Raw genomic sequence first — 18,376 nt, 5'->3', positions numbered from 1 at the left:
GCAAACTTGCCTCACCTCTAACTATGCCATAACACACTTGTTTACAATAGTAATTATTCTTCAGTAGTTTTTGTGGATTAAAGAGTATTTTCTTTTGCTTATCTGCTAGCTTGTTCAAACCTAAATTCCTCCCTAAACACTTTCCTAGCAAAGTCAACAGAAAACAGAGGAGACCCCAAGAGACCCCAAGAGTTCCATGACTCTACCCCAAGAGGGAATCAGCTATACCTCAAACGCTGCTAAGAGACTCCTGAAAACTCAGTTCTAAAGGTCGTGAAAACTTCCAGCAATAGAGACTCTAGAAACCTTTCTTCCAATACTCACTTTTGTGTATCACTGTCTTTAAAGAATTTAGTTAAACAAATATATTATATTACTGGTGGTGGGTTTAGGTATGTGATTTTGAAAGCTGATGCACTAAAGTTTCACAGCAGGTTCCCTGTGCATTTTAAACTGAAGATAAATCTTTTGAGATAGTCTTTGTGAAGCTGACATGCATCATGGGGAAGCCATGAGAAGCAGCTCTTCAGTTAATAGGTACTGCCAAATTAGAATAATGTTTGGTTATATCTGTTGCATAATATACTGCAAGTATTGTTCTCTTTCATTAATTATTGAACACAGTTTAACAGCAGGATAATATATGGGTGTGAAGCTGAATAGCTGTTAATCCCTATTTTAGTGGTAAAAACAATCATTACACTGTAAAAATGAGTTGTAACTTCTTGACAATACTTTGAATTAAGAAGTCTAACAATCTTACTAAGAACCAGTCTCAGCAACTCACCTAACGTTTGGTTGTGTCCCCAGAAAATAAAAACTGAAAGTTCATCTTTGCCATGACTTGGGGCCTGGGTAGTGAGCAGGACATCCATTTGGGAATCTCCATCATAATCTCCAGGAACTACACTGGTTATGGTGAAACCAAGGGATCTGGAATTAAAAACAAAAGCCCCAACATGCAAATAATTGTAAAAAGGTGTGCATGTAAAAAGCACTTGTGTGATCAAAGCCTTGCCCAATTACTATCAGTTGGTCCAATACAAACTTACCCTTCAAAAACCTGGTTTAGGATTAAGTATCTATTGCAAAAGTATCTCAAAATAAGGCACCTGACAGGATGTCTTTGTCTAAGGAAAATGACATTTTAACTCTAAACTTCAGCTATCAGACATTCTTCAGCCATATCCTGTTAAAATGCTATCCACACTTCATTAAGTCCTAGCATTTGTTTAGAACCAGTCAAACAAAATGTGTTTCAGTGAGCAGGATCTTTTGGTTGCATTGCAAGAGCAAGACCATAAGGCAACAGGAGCTGTTTAAACAGCAGGAGTCAGGCACAGGTAGATTTTTTAAAAGACAATGCCATTTCCTCCTACCTTCTGCCAGGTCTTACTACTCCTTCCTACTTTTGTTTGTTCTTTCTATCTTTTTTTCTTTTGCTTACCTACTCAGACTCTGCTTTACACACACAAACACGGGTCACATTAAGGATTAAAAGCAGATTCTTTCTAATGCATTAAATAAATTAGTTCCTTCCCAGACAGGAGGGAATAAGGAAAAATACAAATATGTAGAATACAGAAGATGAAGCTGAGCTATAAAAGCAATTTAACTTTTAATAAACATACTGCTATTGGTAAGCATTATTAATAAGCAATCTCCATAACAGTATTACAGGATATTAAAGCTAGACATATATATGCACATATAAACAGATCAGTTTACATTTATTAAAAACTGATATTTTTTAAAGGCCACATGTAAACTTGAGAAAGGAACATCTCTACACAGAAACACCAAAATACCATCTTTCACATCTCTTCTAAATCAGATGATATTGGCTGGATTTCATTAGTAACTACAGCAAATGGATGAATTCCCCTGAAAACATGTCTTGCCATTGATACTGAACCTACCCACCACAAAGATCTATGTATGCTATGGAATGACAGTTTGCTTCACTAGAAATAGTCCTGAAGATCCAAATCAACTGCAAAAATATTTCAACACATGAATACTTTAAACACTAATCTGAGGACAAAACCTAAACCATAGATATTCCATAAGGGGTGGGAAGCAACACTTATTAGTGAACAACATGAATGACACAACTCATCTCCACAGACTCTCATCTGACCAACAAAACAAAAATGTATCAGGACACGGATCAGGAAGTTGGTCAAGAGCTGGAGCTGCAAGGGCAAGCTGAACAACAACTCAAAGAGGTAACACGAGCACAGACAAGTGCAGGCAGCTCCCACTGAGGGCAGAGGCCCTCCCAGGGCAAGCAGGCTGTGGCAGCACTGAGTAGCCATACTTACTTCATTGGTAGCTTAACGCGGGGCTTGAAGTAGGGCTCCTTCTGGTCAGCCAAGAAGATCACCAACTCATTTCCTGCCAAGGCAAGCAGACCATGAGCAACGGAGGAAGACTGGAAATGGTTCATATACAAACTCAACATTTGAACAAGTCTGCCACAAATGACCACTCCCCGCAGCAGCAAAAACTTTCAAAGATGTCTCATACCACTACTTCCCCCTCATCCAAAAGGAGGCAAAAGGAGCACTTCAACACAAAGCCAGCTGCATCTCAAAGGAGTGCTAATATCACAAATCTTCTTTGGGGGTTTAGTGTTAGAACTTTCTGTTATTTTTATCACATTGCTTAAAATAAATCTTTCTGTAATGAATTAAGAAATATTACACATAGAAAAGTTATAGGCAGCAGCTCCATAAAACTGATTGAAGCTTAAAAGCTAACTCAAATTATTTTAATACTATGTCTCACATAGGAGGATCTGATACTGCTTTCCCGTGTCAGCTGTCCAAAGCACTTGACAGGAAACTCAATTTACTTGGTTTCCTGCAGCATCTCCCCATTTAGAGGCAATGATACAAGTATCACTTCATTATTTCAGGACAACCTAAATAAAAGCCCATATTTTATGTTGCAGAAATAACTGAAATTCAGCAAAGAAAATAAGAATTTTAACCTCAGTGATGAAATAAAATTTTAAGTCAGTAAACCACAATACACACACACCTCTGTAAGTAAAACATAGCTCAGAGTGTAATAATTGTATTTTTTCTCTGCTTTGTTCTCCAATAAACCCCAGCTGCAGCACCACAAAATCATTCTCTATAAAAGAATAATTCTAAGGCTCCAAACTTGAGCTACTACAGTACTTTTTAGAGCACTGTTTTGTGGCAGAGTTCACAGCTGTGACAGAGCAGAGAATACAAGGATCCTCACTATGAAACCAAAGGCACCTACCACAAACCTCTCAAAGAGAAGGAGAATCCACCAGCCAATGAGTAAATGACCAGGACCCTTTCAGAGAGGCCAGGAGGCCCAGAGGAACACTGCCTGAGCTGCAGCACGTTCCTGGATGAGGGAAGGGCCAGGGCCAGGAGCCTGGGGCTGCCTCAGCTGGGAACAGCACCCCTGGGGGCTGCCTGCTCACCCTGAGCTCCCATCTCACACCTCACACTCTGCCTTTTTACTGCTTACTTGGTAAAGTAACGACCAGGATGAAAAAGCAAACGTGTATATCAGGTTCCAAGTTAGCTGCAACACTGACAAATGAGATATTTTGGTCATTAAAGATAGAGATATAAAAATTTCAGCTCAGCGCTCGTCAACAGCCAAAACAAATTAACTATTAAAATGATTTATTACATGAACAGAAAACAGAATTACTATGCCACTACAATCAATCTTAAATGCTGTTTGCAGTTCTGTAATCTTTTTGAGATAAGAGGACAGTAAGAAAAAAGCCAGTGCATTGGAGGGTGTGAAAAAACAGGAATAGTTTCCATACTAACAACCATAATGTAGATTAGAGGTCTTCAGGCTGAGTTTCTGTGTGACCTATATGACACACACACACAAATATGTATATGTGAGATATATACCACAGAGTTTCCCAAATTCCCCAATGAAATGCAGCAGGTGAACAGGGGAATGCTCACTCACTGCCCTCCCTGTACTTCCAGCAGAGGCATCAAGCATAACCAGAAGCTGGCACATAAAACAAGCAACCAGCATGAGCTTCCCCACAGACCTGTTACAGGCATAGCCTCACAAAACAGGTAAGTGTGTGCACAATTCCATTTATTTGTAGATTCTGAGTTTCAAAAAGTGACTAAACCCACAGGCCACTGGTACTCTGGAACTGGTCTGGCAATGGGACACTTCTGGATCTGGACTATCCCTCACAAGACAGAGCACAATCTGATGTTCTTTTATGTATCTGAGTATATGGAACATTACTCTCACTCAACTGAAGTAATGCAAGGTTAGAAAAATAACATATATCCAGCCAAAGGTCCAAGATACCATCCCCATTTCTTTATTAAGGGTTGAGATTATTAGGACTCGGCTGCTTTACAGACTCCTGCTCCTCAAAGTCTTGTGTCATCTCCAGTGCTCATCTCCTCATGCTGTTTACAATTGGCTGCCATTAATACCAGCATTTAGAGCTACTACCTTTTGTTTTGAGAGTACTCTGTAGTTACTTTTCACCAAGATTTAAGTTATGAAAAAGAATGTTTTCAACTATGTTATTTCAATCTGATTTTTACAGTAAGTTCCACACGGGAAAATGATTGATCAATTGCTGCTCTAGAGACGTAAAGAAATCATGAATCTCATTTCTGAAACCTATAACTATTCACATTTTTATATGCACTCATCTGAAAGATAAGAAAGTAAAAATTAAATCTCTTATCACAGACATTCATTTTAAATCTGACCATTTTTTCAGTAGATGAGCCAGTGGAGCATTTCCAGGGAGCCATGCATTTCAATAACTCAACTAGATGGGAAAGTCACTCATGCTTTACCAAAGCTACTTAGAAAAACATTTCTGAGATGGAAGGAATAAAAAAGGTGAATCTGAGAATAAATTTACTATCTTAATGTGCTTCAAGAAAGTAAAATACTCCAAGATTAAAGTCTGCAAATAACACTGACCACTGAAAATAAGCCCTGATTTGAGGTCTCCCCATATCTGAAGCCTGAAGAGAAACCTGTGGCAGGTGACAGCTACCACGGCACTTTAACGTCTAATGTTCAAAGTAGGATAATGTGCATTTTTTCCTCCACACCTGTGAAATGTTCATCTTTGTTTCTAAAAATATTCTAAAAGCAGGAGCAAAACAACAATTTGTGACCATTCAAGTTGTAGGATGAAGTCTTTAAATTATTTCACAACCAGAAATTCAACTTCAAAGAAAAACGCGCCCTACATGAACCATTCCAGTGAAAACCGAACACCGTACGGCACACAGGAAACACCTGCGAGCAAAGCACGGGTCAGTTTCACCCCGCGAACGATGCTGTGCTCACCGCGCCGGCACAGCGGCGGTGCTCGGGGAGAGGGCGAGCCGCCGGTAAGGCACGGCCGGTAAGGCACGGCCGGGAGCCGGGAGCAGCGAGCCCATCCCCGGCCCCGCACGGGTGGGCAGCACCCGCGGCCGTGCGGGACGAGCAGCCCGGCCCGCGCCCGCCGGGCCTGCCGCGCACTCACCGCCGCGCAGCACGAACAGGTCCGTCTGCTTGTCCGAGTTGAAGTCGCCGAAGGCCGCCAGGGTCCCGCGGGCCTCGGGCCCGAAGAGCTGAGCGGTGACATTCTGCAGGGCTCGGGCGGGCCCCGCCAGGGCCAGCAGGGCCAGCAGCGGGGCCAGCGGCGGGCACGGCCCGCGGGCCCCCATCGCGCACGGCCTCGCCCCGCCCGCGCTCTGACGGCAGCGGGGCGGGCCCGGCCCCGCCGGCCGCGGTTTGCGGCAGCGGCGGCGGAGCCTGCGCCAGCGCTTTACGGCGGGAGCCAGGCTGGGCCCGCCCGGTGCCGTGCCCCGCGCCCGGGGCTCTCCGGGAGCGCTCCGCCATGGCGGCGACTCACATGGCTGACGTGAGCTGGAAGATGCTGGAGCTGCGCGCTCGCTCCAAACGCTCAGGTCTGACCTCTTGGCTTGCCCGGGAGGAGCTCCGGGGATCCCCGTGCCTCCCGTCACTCACCTGCTCCGCTCCCGGCCCGGCCCGGGGCTGTTTCCCCGTCCCGCCGCGTCTCTGGCGGGTGGCGGTGCCCGGGCGGGCCCTGAGGGGCGCAGGGGGCACCCGGGGGTGGCGGCCCCGCTGCGCTCAGGGGTCAGCGGCGCCCGCGGGAGCACAGGCAGCCGCTGGTGGCGCGTTCAGCCCCGCAGCCGTGCAGTGTGCGGTGTGGAACAGACACAGTGATCAGAGAAATGTACCAGCTCTTGGCAGGTGTCTCTTAGGCGAAGGTCGCTGTTTTACAGCGTGGGAATTTCCTGTTCTGAACGTGCGGCAGCTGCGTTCTGGCCTGAACCAAAGGGTGGTGTTTGCCGAGTTAGCCTGAATTTCTGAACTTCAGAAAACTTGGAGTTTGAATTTATTTTTTTTTAAAGTAAAACGCAGTCATACCAGGCGTTAAATTGTTCTAACGGAGAAACTTTTCCAGAAGATCCCTGTGTTTATTTATACACCACACATGCCTGTAACACTCAGTTGTTGCTTATTTGCATGTTTGGTTGGTTTTGTTGTGCTAGTAACTGATCAGACACTGAGACCAAAGCGGGGCTTTGTGAGGGCTCTGAAGAACTGATTGTATACAAATTGATTGGTAATCAGTCTGGTTAATTTGGCATTAGAGTTCGGTTTGTGTGATTGGTGGGCAGTCCCGCGGCAGGAGGTGTTGGCTGGCAGTGTGGGTGACAGGGAGCTGGGGCTGGCAGTGTGGGTGACAGGGAGCCGGGGCTGGCAGTGTGGGTGACACACGGGGCCGGGGCTGGCAGTGTGGGTGACACACGGGGCCGGGGCTGGCAGTGTGGGTGACAGGGAGCCGGGGCTGGCAGTGTGGGTGACAGGGAGCCGGGGCTGGCAGTGTGGGTGACACACGGGGCCGGGGCTGGCAGTGTGGGTGACACACGGAGCTGGGGCTGGCAGTGTGGGTGACACACGGGGCCGGGGCTGGCAGTGTGGGTGACAGGGAGCCGGGGCTGGCAGTGTGGGTGACAGGGAGCCGGGGCTGGCAGTGTGGGTGACACACGGGGCCGGGGCTGGCAGTGTGGGTGACACACGGGGCCGGGGCGCTCTGCCCAGCCGGGGCTGCCAGCTGCGGGCCCGGCTGCGGCATTCCCAGCCTCGGGATCCAGAGCATTAGGAATCCTATCCTAATACTTTGGGATCCCCTGCAGGGTCAGGCCTGCCTGCAGAAGGCGTTTGATTGTTTCAAACTTTTTCTTTGCTGCTGCTGCCTGTTACTTTTTTGTTACATGTATAAAGAATTGTATGCTGAGCAATGACAGATTGTAGCTCACTTCCATTTTTCCCCGTTCACGCAGATTTTGTTCAGAGATTGTCTAGAGTTGTGTGTACAACAACGGAAGAAATTTTCTCAAGAAATAAACATTATTTCAGTTGAAAAGTTTTTCTGATGAAAGAGTTGATTTAAAAATCAGATTTTATTTAATATTTTTCAAGTAACATTCATATCTAAAAATAAAAATAATGTTCTTATATTTCAAGTTTACTGCTGCATCTTTATGTTGAAATTTGTATAACTTCAGGGCTTTTATTTTCCTTCCTGGCCCTGTCAGAAGGAGACATGATTGGGATTACCTAAGGAAGTGACTGAAAGTGCCCCACATGCTCCTGGTTTGGCTGAGCCTGTGCTGCAGTCCCAGCTCACAGACAGCACTGTTTGGTTTGGTTTGGGTTTTTTTTACAAGTGTGCTTCTTGGAGTAAGGTGTGGTAAACATGGAGTATAGACACACGTGCCTGAAATGCACCAGTGCCTCCTGTTCTATAGCCTGCAGCAATGATCATGTAAGACTCAATCCTGTAGGAGGGAATTTGTATCCTCATGTTTATGTTTATTAAATTGTGAATTACTTTTTTTCCAGTAAAACCAAATTTTATTCAGAAATTTTCACTTCCCTTCCTGAAGTAATAAAATACTGTTTCATTTGTTGCTACTCTGATTTGGAGCAGATTCTAAATATAGTAGTTAATTAGTCTAAAGCCCCCAAAATTTTTCTTACTTTAAAAAAGATAAACTTTAAAGATTTGGAAAAACTTGTCTTCATAGTTGCAGACATGTTTTTCCTATTGTATATTCCAAAGTAGAAGATGACATACCCCTAATAACTGAGATATTCAGTGCCATAAGTAATGTATATTACTATAGGGAACATCCTGGTGTAGATTTCACGTGGGATGAAAGCAGCACTGTGCATAAACAGAGTTTTAGCCCCTTATTATTGTTACTTAACACTTTAGTGTGCACTGGTTAAATCAGTATTTTTATTTCATCTTGAAATAGATTGTATTCATCACCTTTTGGTGTTTGTAGCAAATTTCCTATTGAATAACAAAGCTCATGTCAAATATCCAAAAGATGGGTTTTTTTTAAACTGTGTCCTTTCACTCAGATGGAGTAAACTACTAAGTTTTATGGAGGTAAAAGCAAAATAAAACCAAGAGGTCAGTGTAGAAGAAGGAAACAGAAGATGTAATGAAAGTTTGTGCTGTGCAATCTGTTGTGTTAATGACTCCACTAACATTGCTTTCACTTAATTTAATGCTGATTGCCTTTAACATTTACTAAACAGTTTTGAAAATTACTGTAGCTTAGCCTGAGCCGTTTGTGATTAGCTGCACCAATTTGAAATGGCCAATTTGGATGATGACAGAGCCTCCTCTGCGCATGCTTTTTTAAACTTTGGTAAGTGTGCAGTTCTGTGTTTTGTTTTTGTTTGTGGCTATTTAATTCAACAAAAATAATTGTATGTTTTGTTTCATGCAGTGTTCTGTGTTAGTAGCTCTTTAGCACTGTACAATAGAACTTAAAAATTTGAACTCTTTCAATAAAAATTTCAGAAAATTGTAATTACTTAGATTGAAATGTACTATCAAAACTTCCTGTTTTGTTTGTTTAGCATTCCTGTCAGTATCCCTCAGTGCAACCCTCTCTGAACTCCAATGTCTCTTTTAAGATGACAATCGTGTGAAAGGTGCATTAGGAATTCTGTTTGATTGACTCCTAAAAAACCCCAGTGTGACTGGTTTAGAGAGAAGTAAAATTTCCAGTCAGTCAGTCCTTGGTTACAAAGTTGGACATTTGGAAATCAAGTGGAAGCAAAGTAAAGCCCCCTGGCACAGCTTCTCCTCAGGTACACCAGAAGCAAGAATAGATGAAGCTGTCCAGACTATTGCTGTGTATTTTGAAGGGAGTTTGGGATGAGATGTATCCATATGTGACACCCTGTGACAGGGGAAACTCTTGGGTAGTCCTTGTTGAAACTCAGTAGTGGTACAAGTGCTGGTGAGTGACCAGGTAAGGGGACACAGCTGGGTGGCTTGTGTGAAAAGCCCTTCCTGTGGCTTTTCAGTTTTGCCTCTCTGACCATCAAAAAATATGATGTGTTGACAGTGTTAAAAAAAACAAAAAACAACCTTTTCCTAATTATTGTATAAATATTTGATGCTTCTCTTGTTATGATGCAAAATAAACATTTTTAGTAGTTTTAGGACCTATTGATTTGAATTCTCAGAAATGGCAATGCCTGCCTTAATATCCTGAGTGGTTTCCAGCCTTGCTTGTAGCACTTACAAGGCTTGTGTGGTAGACTTTGGCATTTTGGTTATGTGAAGCTCCTGTGCACTGGCATGATGGTCAGTATTTTATTTCTGGTGTTCAGTAGCTTTTGTTGTGTTGTTAGTTACTGTAAATCCTGAAATCAGTAGTTTCCATGAAGTATAATATACTGCACAAAGAGCTGCCTTCAGATGATTAGGAAATAGGGAAAGGACAGAATAAATTGGTGTGTATTTTTTTCCTTTTTCCTCTGTGGTGAGCAGTGACAGGCCCTGGAGAAACGGTTGGAGCTGTGCCAGGGGAGGTTCAGGTTGGATATCAGGAAAAGGTTCTTCACCCAGAGGGGGTTGGGCACTGGAACAGGTTCCCCAGGACAGTGGGCACAGCACCAAACCTGACACAGCTCAGGAAGAGTTTGGACAATGCTCTCAGGCACAGGGTGCCATTCTGGGTTTGTTCTGTGCAGGGCCAGGAGCTTGTGGGTCCCTTCCAACAATCCTTGTGGGTCCCTTCCAACTCAGGATGTTCTATGACTATGAAATACTACTTGAATTAATTGCACAGTGCAACACATGATTTTTCTTGATAAATGATTGTTTAAAAGCTTTGTCACTTTAATGCTACTTAAATTAAACTATTACAAGATTTTAATCATTTTTACCCATATGTTATTGTCACTCAACCAAGGTAAGAATTCATACTTTTTGCTTACTTCTACTGTGTATTCAGGTAGAGGAATACTTTAATACCTTTTCCATCTTCCTCTCCAAGCCCTCTCCTGGTGTTTCCTTACCTTGTTTTGTAGAACAGATCAGTCTGGAAGGGTTGTCAGGATGTCACCTACTCCAGCCTCTTGCTCAAAGCAGGATCAACTATGAGATCAGTTTCCTCCTGTCTGTAGTGATTAAAAATCCCCTTGTGATATCATTTCTTAAACTTTACTGTGGGTAGAAATAAAATCCTCTTTGGTCCCAATGACTTCTGTAATGTGAAGCTGCCACTGCCCTTACTAATGCTGGGTAATGAAAGTTGCAGTGATCTGAGGCCCAGGGCTTGCCTCTGTCTCAAGGGTTTGATTATGTCCAGACCTAATGTCACGTCAGAGGCTGTGATCAGTTTTGATTCTTATCAAATCTACAAAAAAATCTTGTATTCTCAGCTTTTTTCTTTTGGCCTGGCCTGATTTAATTATGCAAACCAACATTTTCTTTTTGTTATTCTGGCATGTGAAATGTTGGAAATAAAGTTCTTGCTGTGTTGCTTCCATTTGTTTGGGATTAACTTTGTGGAAGTGTTTGTTTATATTAATTCTGTGCTTTGAAATATTTGAATTAACCTTTCTTGTTGAAATATGCAAGTCTTTAACCATAGACTCGGTATAGAATTCCATTCTAATCCCTATTTTTCTTTAATATCCACAATCACTGCCATCTTCAAGGATGTGTGTGTGTCCAAAGCTTCCATATATACAAATTTGGGAGCAGAGTTGTTTTAAAGCCTTTTTGGCCATAGCTTCTGAATCCAAACATCTGGACAGTTCATATCTCTTCCCTGAAGAGCAGTCAATGTTAATCTTAGGTATAACTGGAATAAAAATGGGCTGGATGGGAAAGTAGCATCAGGATGACACAGTATTTTCAGGCTCCTGAGGTTGTATATACATAGGATTGACATTTCTTCCTGTTCTCTATTACTTTAAAAGGAATCTCTATCTTTTTTAATGATTATTCCACTTGAAGTGTGGTGAAATCATATTACTCTGGGACCTGTAAATGGTAGGAAATGAAAGGGGATTAGTTTTCTTTCAGATCAGGAATATAGGCATTTAGTCAGTGCAATGTCTGAAGACAAACAGGGATTTAATTGGACTTGGGATCAAGACTTTGAATGTTCTCTTACCAGACATTAATTATATTAACACAGGAAGGGACACTTTGATTTTCTATCAATTTTTTACTGATTTTGAAGTAGGTACTGCCTGCAGCAATGCACTTGTGGTGTAAGGAAATAACTTCATTCTTTGTAGGAAGAAAAGCTGAACTCCCAAATACCCTATTTAAATCTTGGATGGGGTTGGTACACCACTAGACAGCAGACAAAACAATAAATCAACAGAACAGGTTTTTATGTTCTTCCTAGCATACCTACTTATTTGCCTAAAATAAAACTCCTACTGTAGGGTTATAATAAAGTGCTGTATTTATGAAAAAATGGTATTTAAAATTAATGTCCTCATTCTGTTTCTTCTGAATGCTACTGAAAAACGTGAGACCTTCAGGGTCCCATTTGCAAATGTCACTCTATTATGTTTAGAGTGCTGCAGTCTTGCTGTTGTCATATCTTTTTTTTTTGTTAGAAAACTGATTTTAAATATGTAATTGTAAATAGTTTACTATGACAGGTTTTTATTTTGCTGAAATGAACCCAGATAGATTTTGGATGAGACTGTAGACAGGCTTTTTTTTAGCCATCCTTAAAATAGCTTCCTCTGTGTTATGGGCTCTCTCCAAAAGCTCAGGGAAGGAGCAGCTTCGTGTTTGTCCTGACTGTTCCTTGCTTTGATTAGGTTGTGATTGTAATGAATGTAATTTACCACATGATTTCTCTAGGAGAATGCTGTAGACACCCAAGCAAAACATCAGCTTTATAGATACTAATAAGGAATTAATGAAAAATGCATGGAAAACTTTGATTTAAACAAGTTCTCCTCCTTATAGTAGGAGTAATTTTAGAGAATACTTCAAAAGAATAAAACTATTTTTTGTCAGTTTTTCAAACTTTGAATTCATTTCACCTTTCTGTTCCATCAGCAGTCTACTCTGACTGTTTTACTATATTTGTATTAAAGTTTCAAACATCTAGAATAATGTAAGTTGTGGTGGTGTTTTGACATTTTCGTGCTCTCTGTTCTGTTTAATCTTCTTTCTGCACTAAGTTGAAACCTTTGAATGCTCTGAAATAGAAGAATATGCTTGCTTTTTGTTCTTGATACCTTTGTTTTGTTTCTCTGTTGGCCACAGAGGGTCACAGATTGTCTGGTGAGTATTTAAATGAAAACAATTTTAGTTCAGGAACTTTTGACTGGTGTGTATGTGCCTGTGGATGCTCAGCTGTGTGCCCTGGTGCCACACTGGGGTTGGCAGCCTGCAGGAAATGGACATTCTGAACCCGTTTCACTCACAAAGGATGGTGAATATGCATGTGATATTCACCTAGCTAATCTAAGAGTTAGAATCATTATTTTGCCTTTGAAAATCTAATAAGTGAATTTCTCTGAAAATTGCTGCTTTTTATGCACTGACTTCCTGAAGATTTTTTCTTTTGTGTATTCTGTCCTTTCACTGCAACACTGTACAAAATTACAGTTACTGCAGCTCACTGTATTGTGTGCTTTTGTAAGACACGTGAATTAATTGTATAACAGCATAAATTATAAATCATTTCATGGACAGGGATTCTTAGGCTAAAAGAAGTAGAAAAACAAAATAGCTTCAAAAATGGATTTAAATTGGTTCAGAATGTTCATTATTTATTTATTTATTTGTTTATTTAAATAGATGATACAAAAGCTATGGTATGTTCCAAGTTTTTCTTTTCCATTACAGAGCAATTTCATTTCTTTTGACTTTTTTTTTTTAGGCAGTTCAAATACACTGGGCTCTCTGTGCTTCCCTTTCAGTCCCTTTCCCACATGCAGGTGTTTATTTCTAATTTAACCTCTCCCAGTGAGGAAAGGCTGTGGGGGAAGCTCAGATGGGTTGGGAAGCATCACCAGGACATCCAGGCAGAGCAGGCCCCAGGGCTCTGCTCAGGGAGGGGTGGGGTTTTTTTCACTCCTGTGCTGGCAAAGCAAAGGCAATCTAACTTGGGGTGAGGTTTGCAATTTTGAATGGCTGGACATTTTCTTGTCTCCCCCAAAGGACTTGATTCATAAAGCTTCTGTCACCATTCTGCACACGTCCCAGTTGAGTTGGAAAGGACCTCTGAGGTCATCAGGTCCAACATTTGACCAGACACCATCTTGGCAACTGGACAGGGCACTGAGTCCCACATCCGGTTGTTTCTTGAACACTTTTCTTTTTCTTTTTTGTTTTCTTGATGTCATGAGGCTGAGAGTCCTGTATATGGACAGTCACGAGTCTGGTGCTTGGGAGTGTGCTGGGATTGCCAAAGAGGCTCTGTGAACAGGAGCACTCGCTGTGTCCTGCCAGAACTGCTTGGCTGGTTGGGCTGCCCTGGCACTGCATTCCCTGAGCTTTTCCAAAGGGCAGGGTGCAGCCTGGAAAGGGAAAGTTCTCATTCTTCCTGTTAGCACATGGCTCTTGTGGAGATCTTGCCATCCAGAACACTGAATAAAGCCACAGTGATTTGCAGGGGAGAGCAGGATGTTACTCTGAAATTAGAAGCTGGAAATGGTTCACCCCAGTGATTTTGAAGAGGTGGCTCATTTCAGCTCTCAGTAAAAGTGACTTTTCAGGTGCAGATAGGGAAGCATCAATATGTGGGACAGTGAGAATGAAAGATGGGGATTTGGTAGCATTGTATTTCTCTGGAATATAGGTAACTTGAGGGCTTTATCTGTTGAATAACTTGTTTAAGCTTTAGCAGCATGTGGGAACAAGCCAACCCCTATTCTGACATGTCATCAGCTGGGCTGACTCTGGTGGGTGCAGACAAGGTTGGGGTAGGTGAAACACTGATGGTGTTGAACATCTTCACCATTTTAGAAGACAGGTAGGGCAGTAAGAATTGAATATGGTCTACTTTTGTCCCTCTTCTGTTTTCCTATGTACCTTCTGGAATTTTATGTGTAATATACTTAAGTTCTAAGAAAATGTTCATAGAAAACTCTTAACATTTAATAGTTGTCTTCAATAATTAACTCTACACTTCTGTAGCATTTGCTGTAGTTGAGTATCTACAAGGCACTGGAGGTGCAGGTGGAGGTCTGGTTTGTGTAGACAGGTATGGAGAAAAAATTCTCTTGAGACTGTAGAGATAACTTTTTTGTTGCAATTGAAATTTGAAAAATTGTGCTTTTGTATAACAAACATGAAGAAATACCTTATCACAGTAATTTTTAGCAGTATTACAATGATGAGACTGATTCTGATCTTGATTTTGGTTTTCTTTTTTCTTCTTATTTTAGGTTCAATTTATGAGCCACTTAAATGTATTAACCTTCCAAAGCCAGAGGGGGAAACTCTGTGGGATAAATTAAATCATTACTATAGAATTGGTAAGTTAATAATGCTTGGACTAACCCAGAAGTGAGTTAGAATTGATATTTGCATGATAAATATCAGCTCTACATTATTCCTACTTTAGGATAGTTTCCTAAACTTCTGCTGGATGTTTGGAAGGTGCAAAGAGAAGGGCTGAGTTGAATTTCTTTCTGTAAATCAAAATGTCTGTGGAAAATCCAGTTCAGCTGTAAGATTGAATTTAGAATTATTTTGGATAAAGGGGTAGCTTAGGATTGATACAGCTGAGGAAAAATTTAAATGGACAAAACCTTTCTTGTAGTACTTGGAACAGTCTGGCTGTTCTTTTTTGCTATTAATGGTGCTATAATGTATTTTTGTGCTGAAATTTTATTTGTTAGTTAATTTCAAGTCAACTGTAGTTTTTCATTTGATGCTATTTTAAGCCAAAACCATTAAAGAAGCAACATTTTGTTTTGATTGTTTTGGGTTTCAGGAGGTTTGTGTTATAATGAAGTCCTGCCTGTATTCTCAAATCAGGGCTGTTTAATGGCTGTGCAATTGACAGTTTAAAATTTAAGTTTTACTCAGGCAAGGGTACAGAACAGTGAACAATTTCCCCATCATTGGAAAAACGTGGGATGGGATTCCCTTCATTCTAATGGCTTTTTGAAGTGAAATCTCTGCCTGGTCTATCCATAGATGTGTTGCTTTTTGTAGGTGCATTGCTTTTAGCTTTCTTACAGAGGAGATGACTGTTCAATTGGTTTTTTTAACACTTGGCAGCAACAAATCCATGGTGGTGCTTGCTGTTTATCTCAGGCAATTTTGCTGCTGCCACAGTAAAAATCTACTATTGAATTGATACTTCATTTATAATAATCTGTATTGACTTTTTCAGGTAATATTTTATCAAAGCTTTTGTTATAGTGTATCATGACACTGAATATAATGCAAAAAGCTGTAAAACCTTATAATTTTCATTTAGAATACTTAGTTTCTAAGTATTCTATATAGACAATAAAGATGCCTTCTTAAAATTGATGCTTGATAACAATCTCTGGAGAAAACCTGCTTTCCTGTCTTATGCTGAAGAGATTATTGTTAGAAAGGTCATGTTCGAGGGCATTAAGCCCAGTTTCAATCTTGTAACATTCCAGTTATTATGTAACCTTAGGAAAAGCAATTTCCAAAATGCAAAACACTGAAGTACAAAAATAATTAAAGTAATATCTAGTATCTTTTCAAACTCAGTTTTGGCAACCTGAAAAATTCTGTCTTAGTCTATTTTCATATCAGGATACTGAGTTAAATAATTGTAGTTGTCCTTTCTCCTTACTTATTCCCCTCTACTTATATAAATATTGATACGATCATCTGGCCTGAGTTAAAAATGTAATTTTTATGAATGTAGAGTTCTGGAGAGTTTAAGCATTTAACTGATTGGGGGCAGTTGACATGCTGTAGTCACTTTTTTCTTCTGTTTTCATAGAAAGGAAATTACTGTGTTGCTTTGTGGAAATTCTGTGCAAAGTGGGTTGTGCTAGAACAGAGTCATAGAAATAGTTTTGAATACTGCTGGGTTTTTGTGTAAAAAGGTCTAATTTGTCTAAAAAAACACTATAACAAATTTTGTGTGTGTTTCTCCTTACCTTTCTTTTCCTTATTTTATCTTGTGCATGCTCTAACAGGTTGTTTACACCTTGATCTGTTCCTGAAAATCTATTTAGAAACTGGAAGAAATATAAATGTTGTTAACAATCTTTTTTATTTTTCCTTCTTCCAGTTAAATCAACGTTGCTGGTCTATCAAAGCCCAACCACAGGTCTGTTCCCTACCAAGACTTTTGGGAGTAATCAAAAGGCAAAAGTCCATGATAGCCTTTACTGTGCTGCCTGTGCCTGGGCATTGGCCCTTGCTTACAGGTGAATAACTTCTACACTCATGTCTCTGCCAGGTTACATTCCCTCTTTTTCAGTTCCCTGGAAAAGTTTTAAAAGGTGAAGTTTTATCAAAATTAGATTTGTAAACCCATAGAAAATGGTGCACTTCCAAATCTTGGTAAAAATATTTATGAAGGTGCTAGGTTAAAAATGTCACTCTTCTTTTGGTAAGTAAACATGTTTTCATATAATGTAGTTGGTGCCAGTATTTGTTACAGTGGAATTAATGCATGCTACTAAAAATAGAGGTTCTTCTGGCAAATTGTACTCAGGGGATACTTTTAAATCTAGTAGTAGAGTTCAGGGCATTGATGGGCTTGTTGCTGGTCCTAAGAATCATTTACTTGCAAGAGACTAGGTGTTATAATATCAGGAAGGATTTTTTTAATTCTTGAGTTTTGAAAGAGGAATGCTTGTGTAAGTTGCCAGACAAAAACCCTTTTATTATTTTTATGAGAAAGGATGACTAGGGCTGTAAATAGGTAGATATGAGTGAGGGCACCACTATGCAACAGCATTAGTTAAATACTTAATATTCCAAAGCATGAATGTCTTTTTTCTTCCCCACTAATGCATTTGCAATTTGCTTTATGAGTTCTCTCTCTCACCCAGGCGCATCGATGATGACAAGGGGAGGACCCACGAGCTGGAGCATTCTGCCATCAAGTGCATGAGGGGAATTCTCTACTGCTACATGCGCCAGGCCGATAAGGTGAAAGTGCCCTCACCGAGGGATCCGCTCAGCTGGGGAGCAAATCCTGAATGCACATCACATTCACAGGGTCAGGGTGCCCCAGCTCAGAACAGCTGCTTTGTTGTTGTTGCAGCATTGTTTTAGGGAGTAGAAGATGTGAGCGTTTTGGGTGGGAAAGTGCAGGGTACACTTGAAACTTCTCTGTGTTCATTTTGCAGTTATTTGTCCCATTTACGTATTACACCATTAGTACTTGTGGGGGGTTTTATGTCTTTTTATAGTGATTAAATGGAAAGATGTAGAACTACTTTTTGTTAAGGCTTGAGAGTTATTTTTGCACTGTTATCTTGGTTATTGCGTTTGTAGTTGCTCTCTTTACCTAGGTGATCATTTTGATTTTTTGCTTGGTTTCTTTAGCAGACATTTTCCAGCAGTATTTTACTTAATGACATAGTTTCAGAAGGTCACACATTTCCAAAATGAGTAAGGAAGCAGAGTAGTCTACTTATGTTGCAACACAGTTGATTTCTTCAGCCCTTAATTCTCTTGTGAATGTACTCCGAATATTCAGGCCTTCTTATTAAAATTTGGTGTGGTGGATACATTTTGTGTAGTGGCTAGCAGCAGATCTAGAAGTAGTTAAATACATATATTCCATGTGGTTATTTGAAGTTTCAGGTCACTGACTTTTAACTGTATTATTAGAAATAGTTTTCATGTCAGTCCATAGCTTCCCTCACAGCTGAGCACACAAACTGAAATGGGAAGCCCACAGGTATATGGTATCAGTAACAATAATAATGAGCAAGCATTGCATAGCCACTTGTATCTATGCTGACATATATTTTCTGGGGGTTTGGATTGTTTCTTGAGAGCCTCATATGTTTAAATAATCTGGGCCTAAATTGATCTTGT

General features: G+C 40.8%; 2 protein-coding genes and 1 long non-coding RNA gene across 14 annotated transcripts in view; 2 read left to right on the top strand and 1 right to left on the bottom strand.

Moving 5' to 3' along the window:
- LOC135279248 (uncharacterized) overlaps window positions 1-4,166 on the top strand; it is a 135,917-nt gene extending 131,751 nt beyond the window's left edge. The window contains exon 7 of the long non-coding RNA XR_010346526.1: window positions 3,999-4,166. This is a non-coding gene — a long non-coding RNA (uncharacterized LOC135279248). The remainder of the gene's footprint in view (window positions 1-3,998) is intronic.
- Window positions 1-5,759, bottom strand: part of ITFG1 (integrin alpha FG-GAP repeat containing 1) — a 73,114-nt gene extending 67,355 nt beyond the window's left edge. Inside the window, exons 1-3 of the mRNA XM_064386454.1 lie at window positions 5,534-5,759; window positions 2,325-2,397; window positions 788-933 (exon numbers count right to left, since the gene is read on the bottom strand). Coding sequence (XP_064242524.1) covers window positions 788-933; window positions 2,325-2,397; window positions 5,534-5,717 — 403 coding nt within the window. The 5' untranslated portion in view covers window positions 5,718-5,759. The remainder of the gene's footprint in view (window positions 1-787; window positions 934-2,324; window positions 2,398-5,533) is intronic.
- A 15-nt stretch (window positions 5,760-5,774) lies between these two features.
- PHKB (phosphorylase kinase regulatory subunit beta) overlaps window positions 5,775-18,376 on the top strand; it is a 70,557-nt gene continuing 57,955 nt past the window's right edge. The window contains exons 1-6 of one of the 12 annotated variants that reach the window (XM_064386441.1): window positions 5,824-5,960; window positions 8,653-8,747; window positions 12,641-12,658; window positions 14,770-14,859; window positions 16,611-16,749; window positions 17,380-17,479. In XM_064386441.1, the coding sequence (XP_064242511.1) occupies window positions 8,693-8,747; window positions 12,641-12,658; window positions 14,770-14,859; window positions 16,611-16,749; window positions 17,380-17,479 (402 nt within the window). In that variant the 5' untranslated portion in view covers window positions 5,824-5,960; window positions 8,653-8,692. Of the gene's footprint in view, window positions 5,961-6,075; window positions 8,748-12,555; window positions 12,659-12,729; window positions 14,181-14,769; window positions 14,860-16,610; window positions 16,750-17,379; window positions 17,480-18,376 lie in introns of those variants that run through there. The other 11 variants (XM_064386443.1, XM_064386442.1, XM_064386449.1 and 8 more) reach the window with 11 other exon arrangements.

Source organism: Passer domesticus, chromosome 12 (genome assembly GCF_036417665.1).
Source record: "Passer domesticus isolate bPasDom1 chromosome 12, bPasDom1.hap1, whole genome shotgun sequence".
Lineage (NCBI taxonomy): Eukaryota > Metazoa > Chordata > Aves > Passeriformes > Passeridae > Passer > Passer domesticus.
This window is presented reverse-complemented; position numbering and strand designations above follow the sequence as displayed.